The following is a 14120-nucleotide window of genomic DNA, read 5'->3' as shown; positions in this document are numbered from 1 at the left end:
CAATCAGTGGAAGAAAAGTGCGATCCCAATATCTAATCTTTCTTTCTTTCTTTCTTCTGCTTCGTCTTCTCCTCTTATCTATCAATTTTATAGAACCACTCTGCTTTGTACTGATTTCACCAAATAAAAATGGCCACGAAACTGCAGATATTTACAGGACTAACCCTGGCCTCAACCCCTGCCTCTTCATTGCAGCCCTCTTCCTCTTCTTCTTCTTCTTCTTCTTCTTCTTCAAGCTCTCACAGTCTATGTATGGTCAGGAAGCCACTGACGACCTCGTTTTTTGGCCGTGGAGGTATGTGCCTTTTGCTTCTTTTACTCCATGGATTATTGGGTATCTCTTAAATTTTTCATATAAGATTCAAATCCTTGTTTCTTTATCTGGGTTTCAATTTACGCTCTGTTTGGTTGCATAGAAAAAGAAAAGAAAAGAAAAGAATAATGAACTCGTTTAATCCGAATATTAGTAGTAGTAGTAGACTTAGTAAAGTTGAAATTTTTGTTTTTGTTTTTTGTTTTTTGTTTTTTTTAATGGGTCTTATTCAAAATTTTATATTACTACTATCTCAATTCATTTTCTGAGCAATGTGATGCAGTATCTGGGTTTCAATTTACACTCTGTTAGAAAAGAGAAGCATATTGAACTCGTTTAATCCGAATGGTAGTAATAGACTTGGTGAAGTTTGAAATTTTGATTTTTCTTTTTCCTTTTTTTAATGGGTCTTATTCAAAATTTTATAGTACTATCTCAATGAATTAGCTGAGCTATGTGATGCAGTATCTGGGTTTCAGTTTACACTCTGTTTGGTTGCTTAGAAACGAAGAGAAATGAATATTGAACTCGTTTAATCCAAATGGTAGCAGTAGACTTAGTAAAGTTGAAATTTTGATTTTTCCTTTTTTAATGAGTCTTATTCAAAATCTTATAGTACTATCTCAATTCATTTGCTGAGCAATGTGATATAGTATCTGGGTTTCAAATTACACGCTGTTTTGTTGCTTAGAAAAGAAAAGAAATGCATATTGAACTTGTTTAATCCGAATGGTAGTTGTAGACTTAGAAAAGTTTGAAATTTTCATTTTCCTTTTCCTTTTTTTTAATGGGTCTTATTCAAAACTTTATACTACCATCTCAATGCATTTGCTGAGCAATTTGATACAGTATCTGGGTTTCAATTTACACTCTGTTTGGTTGCTTAGAGTAGAATTGATTATTGAACTCGTATAATCTGAATGGTAGAAGTAGACTTAGTGAAGTTTGAAATTTTGATTTTTTCTTTTTCTTTTTAATGGGTCTTGTTAAAATTTTTATGATGGTGTCTTAATGCATTTGCTGAGCAATGTGATACAACAGTGGTGAATTTGAAAAGTTGTTTCTGGTATGAATGCATTATTTGTTTTATTTATTTTTATTTTAAAGAACAGCTTACTGAATTTTTATGATTTTTTTTAACATGTATTTTGTGGCTGAGCCCCTGTTTATATTGCTTAATTATAGAAATTTGATCAAATTATTTATACTCATGGATTTGTGAACTAAGTTTGGTATTTCAGATTATCAACTCTTGTGTATTTAGATTTTTGGAGCTAATTGTATAAGGTTGTGTTTAGTGCATAATGCTCCCACTTTTGGAGCTGTTTGTCTAATATATTATTATGGTTTTCCCATCTAGGTGTGCTTACTGTAATAAAAGTTTACTTTTGATGTGTAATTCTACACTTAGCTAATGCCAGAATTATGCTATAGAAAGGAACTATCTAGAAATATTTCAAGTAGTATGTATATGAGAGCAACATGCGTATTGATGTGAACTTTATACTCATGAGACACCAAGGAGCTAAAGGAGTATGGGACTCAAATTGTTTTGGTATCCTGATTTGACTCATTAAGCAATGATGCAAGAGAATGTTTAAGAAAGTGATGAATTTCTTGCTATAATTCTATTTTCTTTGTGGAGCTAAGTGTAAAAATATGAGATTCAATGAATTTTTTTTAGATGATCTAGATGGGGCTGAAATGAGCTTGATGTGTGTTTGTTAGCATTATTTGATTGAACCACAAACATGTTGAGGACAAAGCTATTTTTTGGAAGTATGTGGAACTGGGTTTTCAAGCACCTTCTCTCAAGTAAACTTGTCTCTCAAAGTTGTTCAGAAACATAAGAAGCTTTTCAAGCAAAGGACTTAAGCATCATGCCATTTACAAGGAGAGGACTAGATTTGGAGAATGCATGTGCTCAATACTTGGAAAGGAGCTTTCCCAAGTAAACTTGTATCTCAAAGTAGCCCTCAAATATAGGTTCCTCAAGCAAAGTGAATTATGGATCATGCTATATACGAGGAGATGAGTTAGTATATGCATGTCTACATACAAGATACTAATGTAGCCACATAATAGAAAAGAAAAAAAATCCTGGCATCTTGAGCCCTGTTCATGAGTTGGAAGTTCGTAATTGGAATAGGATTTCTCATGGTGGATAGTTGGCTGGAGTTTTATTTTTCAGAAAATTTTATCTATATGCGTATCATGAATTTGAGGCACTGACATTACACAGTTCTGAAATTTACTTAAGGTTAATACTTTGATTGGCTGCCTAGCCAAATAAACTCTAAGGTCTCTCTCTTGCTCTCCCCCCCATATGAAATTTCAACTTGTATCACCTGTTTAAACTCATATGGGAAATATTCATTTTGCTCACAGTAAAAGTTGTGGGGTTAAGAATTGCTGCTTCCAACCAATCTCGTTGTAGGCAACGTGGAGGTTCTCTTGCTGCTGGTATGAACCTTTTTGACCGGTTTGCTAGGGTTGTCAAGGTGAGATATCAGGAATTGTTCACATGCATTTATGTAATATTTATTGTGGTCTGCTTATCATGATGGTTCCTAACTGCTATTTGTTGTATAAAACATATAACATGATATAGTTTTCTCTTTTTTGCAGTCTTATGCAAATGCAGTAATAAGTTCATTTGAAGATCCTGAGAAAATTTTAGAGCAAACAGTGCTTGAAATGAATGAAGATTTGACAAAGATGCGTCAGGCTACAGCACAAGTAAAGCATCAGTATCTTGCTCATTTCTAAATTTTCCTTTCTGTCAGTTTCTTCTCCTGGATTTTTCCAAATTTTTTTCATTTGTTTAGTCTGAAGTTTCTTTTTCAATCTTTCATTCTTTTTTGTTCTTCTATTTTATAAAGGCAAACTAGATACTGTATTATAATGCTCATTAAACATATGGGTGGTATTAAACTCTTGATAGACTTGGATATCTTATAATTCTCTTCTCTATGCATGGCCAGGGTATAACATTGAGATTTTTATCCCTCTCTCTCCATCTTCATGTGTGAAATTGTTGTGTTTTTTTTTGGGTGAAGGTTTTGGCATCTCAAAAGCAGTTGGAAAACAAGTACAAGGCTGCGCAACAAGCTTCTGAAGATTGGTAATTTATTAGTGGAGTTATTACCTTACTTATAAAATAAAATAAAATAAGAAGAAAGAAAGAGTGGAGTTATTACCTTGGTTTCCGTAGTATAGTGGTGAATACATTATAATCTGTTGATTTAAATTTAATATAGGTATCATAACTAATAAAAAAAAAATTAATATAGGTATCGTAGAGCACAATTAGCTCTTCAGAAAGGAGAAGAAGATCTTGCACGTGAAGCTCTAAAGAGGCGTAAATCTTATGCTGTAAGTTTCATCTTTAGAGGTGTTTTTAAGCTAGTAGTTCAGATTTGTCATTTTGGATTTATAATGAGAATTCTAACTAATTTTGAAGGTAAAATGCTAGTAAGTGATCAATAATGATCCTTTAATCTTTTCTTTTTGTTATAAATTTCCTACCATGACCTTTCCTAGACCCTGCAAAAGTGGGAGCTTTTTGTATTGGGTACGGCCTTATTATCTTTTTTATGATAAATAGTGCAATTTTTTTTTATGCACTGTGTTTACATTGATTGCATAGATCAAGCATACATATTATAAGACCACATCTGTAGGTGCGCTCCTCGACCTTACAAGAAATGGGGGAAAAAAAAAAATTACTTTGGGTTTACAATAGAAGATGATAATTTGAATCCCTTTCCTGAAATGTGTGTCATCAAATTAACTTGTATTCAGATGGGTTTGGCAAATTAGAAACCAAAATTTACATATTATAGATCAGCAAAACATCATGATGAATTTGTTCTTTTCTCGCTTTTCATGACTCTTACGTCTACCTCCATTGCCTGGCAGCCGAGATATCTTAGAAAGGGTTATGAATAGAAGAATTTTGGACAAAATATAGCCACTAGGCTGAGGAACTGGCTATGTAGTTTAGCTTTTATTTATCTACTGCTATCATGTATATCAGGATAAGCTGCTTACATAAAAAATTTAAAATTTTTTGAATTGACTGATTTTTGCTGATGCAAGAGGGTGTGACTAAAAAGGTGGAGCTATGTAGGCATGCCTTGGAAGCTGGACTTTAGTAAGGCAACGCTTTGAAGGATTTGATGTACACAATGATGATTATTTTTAAATCTTTTTGCAGGATAATGCTAATGCTTTGAAATCTCAACTTGATCAACAGAAAAGTGTTGTTGAGAATCTTGTCTCTAACACACGGGTATGTAGATATATCTTTTCTCATGCTTCATTCACCTCTATTTGTGGTTATTTTGATTGAAACTTATGTTTGAAATACTGTTGTTTATTAGTTGTCTGCATCCCTGCGAAGGAGCCATGTTTTGGTTTGATGTATAAAAATTTGAACTAAAAGGACGCAATTTAGTAATATAATTGGCGAAACAGAGCAAGTTATTATTTAGAATGCATTTAATTAGTTTTTGTTTGTCAAAGTTTGTATAACTCATTTTAGGTATTGTCAGAATTTTATTTAAAAAAAAAAAAAAAAAAAAAACCAGCTATTACGAGGGCCACAGAATTGTGGGAGAGAAGCTGTGATTGTCTTGTTATAGATTTCAGTTACATAGTTGTATTTTGAACTTTGAATGAAGACATGAAGCTAGGCAGAAAGCTGAGGCAATGACTTGTTTCTATATTCTATCAAAAACCAACTGAAATGCTAATTATAATGAGATCAATTTTGTTTGGTGTACAGAGACTGATGGATTAACTTAGCCATATGCTGGCTGTATTTGCAATCATTTTTTATTTCATAACTATCAGAATGTTATTGAGTGTTATGAGTATACATCAAGGAATTTGTTAAACTTCATTCTATAATTTCATTGTGTAGCTTTTGGAGAGTAAGATACAGGAAGCAAGATCAAAGAAAGATACTTTGAAAGCACGTGCTCAGTCTGCAAAGTTTGTCTTCCATCACCCTTTCCCATCATTATGTTCCTCTTGCTGATCTCTTGGTTCCTTAATGTTGTTGGTAATGGCCACTTTGGTGTTCAGGACTTCAAACAAAGTGAGTGAGATGTTGGGGAATGTCAATACAAGTAATGCTCTTTCAGCTTTTGAAAAGATGGAAGAGAAAGGTGAGACATTTAGACTGTCAGAATCCTCTCTAAATCCATGTATTGCCCATTTTGAATTAAAAAAAATTACAATCTTGGTTTTTTCTGCATTTGAGCTCTCCTCCTCCCCAGGCCACTACTGAAAGAATTGAGTTTCAATTCAGTCAACTTTTTTCCTTTAAAAATTGAAAAAATAAAACTTTATTACATGCAGAAAATGCTGCTGGGTTTGGAATCTGATCATTCCTCTTTTTAAAATTGTCTACCATTGGCTGTATGGCTTAGTATACTCTGATTTGAGGTTGTCTTGTGTTCTAAATGATTTTACTGAAGGCATTTTAGTACTCTTACGGTTCTTTTAACCATCAAGTGCAAATGCAGTTGATTTCATGGGACACTTGGAGAAGATAATGATAGAGAACACTGAATTTTGTGTAACTTCTGAGAATGTAGAAGTTCATGATACAATTTTTTTTATAAAAAACTTCAAGGGATTATCGGAGCATCCATGCATGCACGCATGTGCACACAAATTTTATTTTAAGAACTCTTTGTCATTACTTGGGTCTTATTTTAATTAACTATTTGTCCATTGGGTCTTATTTTAGACCTTTTTAGCAAGTAAGGTCATTAGTATTATATTTAATTTCCTAGTGTCAAAGTTTTTTTGTAATCAAATAAATGGGCTTTGGCCTAAGTCAATTAGGGTTTAGTCCTTGTAGTCTATAGAAGTTACTATTGTACTCCATTGGGGAGAAGTTTATGATTGATTTATAAAATTTCTATTAGAATTTTTTCCAATGACTTTGTGGTGGTGTTGATTCTAGGCAACCATAGTTGCGGATTCTTAGGTTTTCTATCCTGCTTGGTACTTAAACTGAACAACTTGGTGCAGATTTCTGGATTTATTTTATTTTACTTTTGTTTTCCCACAAATTTCTCTAGAGAATTTCATCTTGCATGAGAGAGAGAGAGAGAGAGAGAGAGCTTTCCAGTCTTTGAAAGGGGAGAAATGAAATTTTTTATTTTATTTTTGATCGAAGTCAAGTGTACTAAAATAAGCTCACTATGCTATATGTTTGCTCCTGGTGACATCCATGAGTACATGCTTTGGTTGGCTAAAGTTTTAAACTCAAAGATTCAAAATATATTCATCATTGTGTCCTGTAAAGTCAAATGGAACCCCTTCAGTCACATCTGAAAATACTGGTTACAATAGTACTTGATAATATTGCTTTTTCTGAACTAAAATATGTGGTCACTCTTTGCATAACATCTTATTCTGCAGTCCCTGAAGAATGAATCTGGATGTATCATACTGATTGCATTTTTTTTTTCCTATTTAGTTTTGTTTGTCGTATTTAATTTAATTTGATTTAATTTATTGTTTTTCATCTTGATAGTGTTGGCAATGGAATCCCAAGCAGAAGCTATTGGTCAATTAACTACTGATGATCTTGAAGGAAAGGTAGTAATCGTTTCCCATTCTTTTTTCTCCCATTCCATATCTTGTGAATTTAGATAGATCCCTGCAACTGTTGTGTTTATTCTGGGATTAAGTCGATGAGCAAAGCTCAGCACACCATGTGGAAATTTGTTTGGACGTATATGCTAAATTTAAGTGGATGTTTGTTATAACCTGAATCTGAAGTTTAAAGTGGTTTTTCAAGTAAAAAATTCAGATGCTGATCATTTTGGAGTTTTTTCTTTTTCTTTTTTTTTTTTTTTTTTTTTTTTTTTTTTTAAGTAACATAAAAATTTTATTTAAAAAACACAGCCCAGTACATAGGAAATGTACTAAAGGGGCAAAAACATCAAGAAACCAAATTACAATGATCAAGCAAAACAGGAAGGGAAAGACAAGAAATAGATGGTGAAACTAAACACCATTCGAGAAGAGTAAAAAAGAAAAAAGACTTAAACTCAAGAATGGACCGTTCGCATCCCTCAAAACTTCTATCATTCCTTTCTCGCCAAATACACCACATCAAATAGTGTGGCACAATCCTCCATATAGCTATATTGCGATGTCGCTTGAAATTGCATGACCAAGAATCCAACAAATCCACTACCCTTTGCGGCATCACCCAACAAATACCAAACAAGCAAAAGACCACACTCCACATCTCATATGCTATAGGACAATGAAGGAGGAGATGATCTACAGATTCCCCACACCTTTTGCACATATAACACCACTCAAGAACAACAAAATACCTCTTTCGAAGATTATCCGTAATTAGAATCTTGCCTAAAGCAGCAGTCCAAGAAAAAAAAGCTACCCGAGGAGGAACCTTCGATTGCCACACCATTTTCCACGGGAAAGAAACGATAGTAGAAGGGGATAGAGAATGATAATACCCACTCACCTCGAAACCTCGCCCACTAGTTGGCTTCCAACAAAGTTTGTCAGAACCAACACCTCGCACCTTCGTGGAATAGATCAAAACCATAAACAAATCTAAAGATTGTGACTCTTGATCATTCATTGAACGACGAAATTGTCAGTCGCAAAATATTCTCCTATTTGCGTAACGCATAACCTCAGAGACCGAAGCATCCCTTGTTCTACTAATGTTATATAAATCTGGAAACATCTCCTTAAGAGGATGATCCCTATACCACACATCATCCCAAAACTTTACTCGAGTACCATCACCCATATCATATTGAAGGAACTTGGAAAAATTCAACCAGCCACTTCTATTGAACTTCCACATACAAACACCATATGCCCTAGACACAAATTTTGTACACCAACCACCCCACTCATTCCCATACTTTGCCTCAATGACCCTTCTCCAAAGGGCATCATTCTCCAAACCATAACGCCACAACCATTTGCCTAATAATTCAAAATTAAACCTTTTCAAACACCGAATGCCTAATCCTCCATTCTTCATTGGCCTACATACCTTAGAGCAATTTATTAAATGAAGTTTACGTTCGTCACCAAAACCAGTCCAAAGAAAATCTCTCTGTAATTTCTCCATTTGCTTAGCCACCTTAGCTGGAATAGGGAGAAGAGAAAGAAAATAAGTAGGGCAAGCTAGAAAGAGTACTCTTAATAAGGGTAACCTTACCCCCCTTAGATAAATACAACCTATACAACCTCTTCCATCCAGCTAGCCTTTGCTCCATCTTCTCCAAAATAGGATTCCAAATTGTCTTATCTTTAAAGGTAGTGCCCTGAAGACCTAAATATTTCAACGGAAAAGCAGACTCCCTACAACCCAAAATCTCCACTAACTCATGTAGATTATGCACATCCCCAACTGGAACCAATTTAGACTTTCCTAGATTAATTTTTAACCCTGACACCTCCTCAAATTTGAAGAGAATTCCACGCAGAGCTGTTATATGATTGATGTCAACATCACAGAAAACAAGGGTATCATCCGCAAACAACAAATGAGATACTGTCATCAAGGAACCAGTCGCATTCCCAACTGTGAAGCCCAAAAACTGTCTTGCTACAGTAGCTGCAACCAACATACGGCTCAAGGCCTCCATGACAATATCAAAGAGAAAAGGGAATAAATGATCACCTTGCCGAAGTCCTCTAGAACTCCCAAAAAAATCAGATGGGGAACTATTGATCAAAATGGAGAATTTAACAATTGATATACAACACCTAATCCACCTTCTCCACTTTTCAGAAAATCCACACTGTTGTAACAAAAACATGAGAAACTCCCACTTCACATGGTCGTACGCTTTCTCAATATCCAGTTCGCACAACACCCTCGGAACCCCTGCCTTCAATCTAATGTCTAAATACTTAGAAGCAATAAGGACAGAATCTAAAATTTGTCAACCTTTCACAAAGGCATTTTGGGAATCTAAAATAAGACCGTGTGCCACCCTTTGAATTTGATTGGCTAACACCTTAGCAATAATCTTGTACAACCCTCCCACCAAACTAATAGGCCGAAAGTCTTTGACATCCACATCATCATTTTTCTTAGGAATGAGTGCAAGAAAAGTAGCATTAAGGCTCTTTTCAAACACAGCATGGGCTTGAAAATTATGAAACACATTCATAATATCTGTTTTCACAATGCTCCAACAAGACTGAAAAAATGCCATTGTAAAGCCAATCGGACCTGGCGCTTTATCACCATTGAAATCATGGACCACTCCAAATACTTCATCCTCATCAAAAGATCTATCCAACCAAGTAGCATCTTCCTCAGAAATTCTAGTAAAAACAACCTCATCCAAAAGAGGTCTATGGACCTCATTCTCCGAGTATAACTACCTATAGAAATGAGTAATGCACCCTTTAATGATCCCCTGATCCATAGATAACTCCCCATCCACCATAAGCCTATCGATAGTATTACATCTTTTGTGGGAATTTGCAATACGATGAAAAAATTTTGTGTTCCTGTCTCCCTCTTTAAGAAAGAGAGCCCTAGATTTCTGCCTCCAGCTGATTTCCTCCAACAAAGTTGTTTTTTCTAACTTTCCACAAATTCATTCCTTTTCCATACTTTCTTCCGTTGTAAGAACACAATCATCCTCGATAACTTCCAACACATTAAAATCCTTCCACAAATTCTGCACCCTAAATCCTACATTACCGTACTCCTTCACATTCCATCTCTTCAAATCCAATTTCAACATCTTCAGCTTGTTTGCCAAAGTATAACTGGGAGATCCATGGAAATGATAGGACTCCTACCATGAATAGACCCTTTCCACAAAGCCCTCATCTTTTAACCACATGTTCTCAAACCTAAAAGATTTTTTGCCTCCTTGTAAATTCCCACCCTCAAGTAGGATTGGAAAATGATTCGATAGCAACCTAGATAGTTGGCATTGACAAACAAATGGAAATTTCTCCTCCCAATCCGCTGACAAAAGAATCCTGTTCACTATAGATCTTGAAGCAACCTCTCTAGAATTAGACCAAGTGAAATTCCCCCCCAACTAGAGGTAGATCAACAAGGCTTTGCTCTGAAATAAAAGCTGAAAACCAATGCATAGCTGTAGTGAAATTCGTAGAACCAAAACATTCAAAAGGAAACCGCACCACATTAAAATCGCCTCCCACACACCAAGGCACACCCCACCAACTACATAAGCCAGATAACTCCTCCCATAAGAAATGGTGTTCAATGCATTTAATCTTTTGTGTCACTTTCAATCTATCTTGCATGGTAAATTTTGCTACATGATTAAGTGATTCTCCAATATTTTTGACATATTATTTTGTTTGAACTAAGATGCATTTTGTGTTACTGAAATTCCTCACCATAGGACACATATCTAACGAGCCATGCTATTGTGTAATATGTCATAGTTACCATTAGAATAATGGTTGAGTTATTAAATTCATCATTTCCTATCAGTTTCCTACCTATCCTTTAAAGTTAATTTTTTCACGTATTGCACCCTCCTTATTGAGGGGAAGTCTTGGCCCACACATGAGAGGGAGTGTTTGAAATTTATTTACTCATACCAATTCCTATCAACTTAAATATTTGGGACAAGTGATAATTTATCAGTTGCAATGCCATTATAAGTGTTATGTGGGAATGAGTTTGAGTCACAGACACATACTATCAACAATTGTGCCCTACTGGGCTTGATGACTGCCTGAGTTCATCATATATCTCCATAACTAGGTTGTGGGAGAAGATGGCTCTCGAGAGTTATGGCAGTCTGTTATTGATATGTTTGTTAGGGAGGGGAATATGATGTCATTGAGCTTGGACTAATTGAGAGGTATGTTGTATGCGACTGACTGGTTAATACATTTATGTACCAGTGATGCGAATGCCCAGTGGAGAGCAGCATTTAAAATTCTGCCATGGTCTGGTCCTTCTCAGAGTTCTTAGACCTTCCTCAGCTGAATTCTCTTGAATTCTAAATCAGCCCTATTTTGCAATTATTCATCCTTGGACAATTTTCAGTAGATAGTGAGCGGGTTTTGATAAATGTCATCAATGCACACACAGACACATGGCTGTCTTAGATGTTCTGACATAGCCACTAGTGTGCAAGCACACTTGCATGTATATTGGTAAAATAAATCATTGTTAACATATGGATTGCAAAAGCAAGCCTCAGAAAGTAGACAAGAACTTTAACACTATCCACGTCACATTTATGGCTCTCTTTTCCTTTCTATTGCTTATGAATAACATGATTGAGATATGTTTATTCGTCTAAAATGAAGAAAAAATGGGGCAGTATTAGAAGAGAAAGTAGGGAGAAAAGAGAGAACAATTAAGAAGGATATGGATAGCCCTGACATAAATCATTGTCAAAGAGATAGTGTTATAATTACTTTTTATTTTGAAAGTATGATAGGGTTAATTTGGTATCTGGTATGAAAAAGATTAAGAGAAACTGTTTGAAAAGTCAACTCCAGTTGTTTTATACATTAGCATTGATGAGTTGGAAAGTTGGCTCCTCCTCACTCCTTTCTTATTTATGGATTTTATCGTATAAAAAAACATGATTGTTAACAAGGTAACTAGTGACATGCCCTGAATAAGACTGAGTACTGTAGATGGATCATTTAATTGACCACAGTTTGTTGGGGGATTGAGGCTTAATTTGTTGAGTTTATCTTAATACTATAAGTAAATTATGTTTCGAATATCTAAAATCATAATGGTTTTATACTTAACCAAAAAAAAAAAAAAAAAATCATAATGGTTTTAATTGTGAGACTGGTTTATCTCACAAATTTACCTGTTGCCGTTTTTTTTTCTTTCCCCATCTGATTATCTCAAATCAATCATCTGACATTCAGTTGATTGTAGTGCATGATGACCTTACTGATTTAATCCAAGCTATTGATTTGTCAGACCAGATTATATGGTTTTAACTGCGTTGATGGTTCCTTCTCAGAAAATATATATCTAATTTTGTTATGCATTATCCATGGTGCAGTTTGCATTGCTAGAAGGCGCATCAGTTGATGATGATCTAGCAAACCTGAAAAAAGAAATATCTGGTGGCTCAAAGGTATGCCTTATACAGTTATACTTCCTATTATAGGGAAAGAACAGTGTTGGTAAAAGTGTTAGGCCAAGTACAAAGACCTCTTGGAGCCTAGGTGCGAAGCGCAAAGCATGAGCGCGCACTTGATTGAAGTGAAGCTCACTTTTAAAAAAAATAATTTAATAAATTTGAAAATAATTATTAAGGGGCTATACAACAATCAAGTGATCAAATAATCATATAAATTTAAATAAAACATTTTATATACTTCATATAGCATTTATGATATAAGCCCTCCTTTTGTAATTTTACCACAAATATTGCAATTCTGAAAAATACAAGGCTTGCTTTTTTGAATGTGCTCTGCTTTAGAGGCAAAAAGTGCTTGAGCCATGGCACTTCACGCTTTGTGTGCTTCTACTAACACTGGGAAAGTTTGTAAGCATCTTTTGCTAAAATAAAAAAATTTCTGCTTGTTTGGGTTTAAAATTATATGGGTTGCAATTGTTTCCTTTTCCTTCATTTTTCGAGGCAAGCAAACAGGTAGTTTGTAGAAAGGTGGGAAAGAAAAGTTTTGACAGGGCTGAAAGCTTCTAATTTTCTTATTATTGCTTTTTCCATTTTCCTGTCTATTGCTAGGACACTGGTGGAAGAGAGAAAAAATTCAGTATCTATTTTAAAAATTATTTGGTTAAATATTTCTTTTATATTTTCCGGCTTCTAAACCACCATGGACTGTGCCTTGTTTTCCTTCTTTTCACAACAGAAAGGAGAGCTTCCACCAGGAAGAACTGTCAGTACCAGCTCAAACAAGGCATATCCATTCCGAGATTCTGAAATTGAAATGGAGCTTAATGAACTCAGGCAAAGGGCAAAGGATTTTTAGACTTGCAATTTTTCCTGTCTTTTTTTCCCCCTGGACTTTCTTCTTTCAAGCTCAGGATTGGTTTCATTTTGCAGTCAGATTTAACATTGTACAGCCAAAAGGCCAAACAGATAAACATTGTATAGCTAAAAGGCCACGCTTAAATCAATTATAGTGCTGTTTGGAGGGATATGTAATGAACAAAGCTGCATGCTTATGTATGATAACACAATTTTCATGTTCCAAGTGTATGATTACAATTAAACTCTGGGGTACCGCAGCCTATTAATTTATATTTACAATGATTCCTAAAGAGTTCTTCTATAGGTACCAAAAGTTTTATCAAATCTTTCATTTTCTCATGTATTTACCTCACTTGAGCTCACCACAACACAAATGAAAATTAGAGTTTGTGAAAAATTCGGTAGTTTTTTCTTTGTCCATAGACTTTATTCTTAAAATTTTCTTCAATCATTCGTACTTGTTATACAAACAAGGGTACACGCATTTATCATATTGCAATTTTTACTTATCAAAAAAAAAAAAAAAAAAAAAAAAAACAAAAAACAAACAAGGGTACACACTGAGGAATGTGGGAGTCTACGTCGGCCACTATTGGATTGCACTTTGTGACAATGGGTCCTGCAACTAATTGAGTTAATATCTATTATAAGGTCAAGTGAGAATGGTTGCACAGGATGGGTTCACTACTTTTTTTTTTCTTTTTGCCTGGTTTTTTACATGTCTATAATTGGTTGAGAACGCCTTTGGGTCATCAAATACTCATCTTTGCAGTAATATTTAACATTGTTGAAAACTTCAAATTCAA

At 34.7% G+C, this 14120-nt stretch overlaps 1 protein-coding gene across 1 annotated transcript; it reads left to right on the top strand.

Annotated features, from left to right (window-relative positions):
• Positions 1-13537, top strand: LOC126701529 (membrane-associated 30 kDa protein, chloroplastic). Its single transcript, XM_050399681.1, has 11 exons — positions 1-295; positions 2702-2814; positions 2942-3052; positions 3373-3437; positions 3607-3688; positions 4533-4607; positions 5241-5311; positions 5405-5487; positions 6870-6934; positions 12376-12450; positions 13193-13537. The coding sequence occupies exons 1-11, from the start codon at positions 130-132 to the stop codon at positions 13310-13312; spliced, it is 1026 nt and encodes a 341-aa protein (XP_050255638.1). The 5' UTR covers positions 1-129; the 3' UTR covers positions 13313-13537.
• Positions 13538-14120: the final 583 nt, after the last annotated feature.

The sequence above is a fragment of the Quercus robur genome, chromosome 10 (assembly GCF_932294415.1).
Source record: "Quercus robur chromosome 10, dhQueRobu3.1, whole genome shotgun sequence".
Taxonomy (NCBI): Eukaryota; Viridiplantae; Streptophyta; class Magnoliopsida; order Fagales; family Fagaceae; genus Quercus; species Quercus robur.
This window is presented reverse-complemented; position numbering and strand designations above follow the sequence as displayed.

Coding starts and splice junctions, on each gene's coding strand:
- LOC126701529 (XM_050399681.1), top strand. CDS start 130: ATGGCCACGAAACTGCAGATATTTACAGGACTAACCCTGGCCTCAACC. Junction 296..2,701: donor CTCGTTTTTTGGCCGTGGAG/GTATGTGCCTTT, acceptor TTTTGCTCACAG/TAAAAGTTGTGGGGTTAAGA. Junction 3,438..3,606: donor CAACAAGCTTCTGAAGATTG/GTAATTTATTAG, acceptor AAATTAATATAG/GTATCGTAGAGCACAATTAG.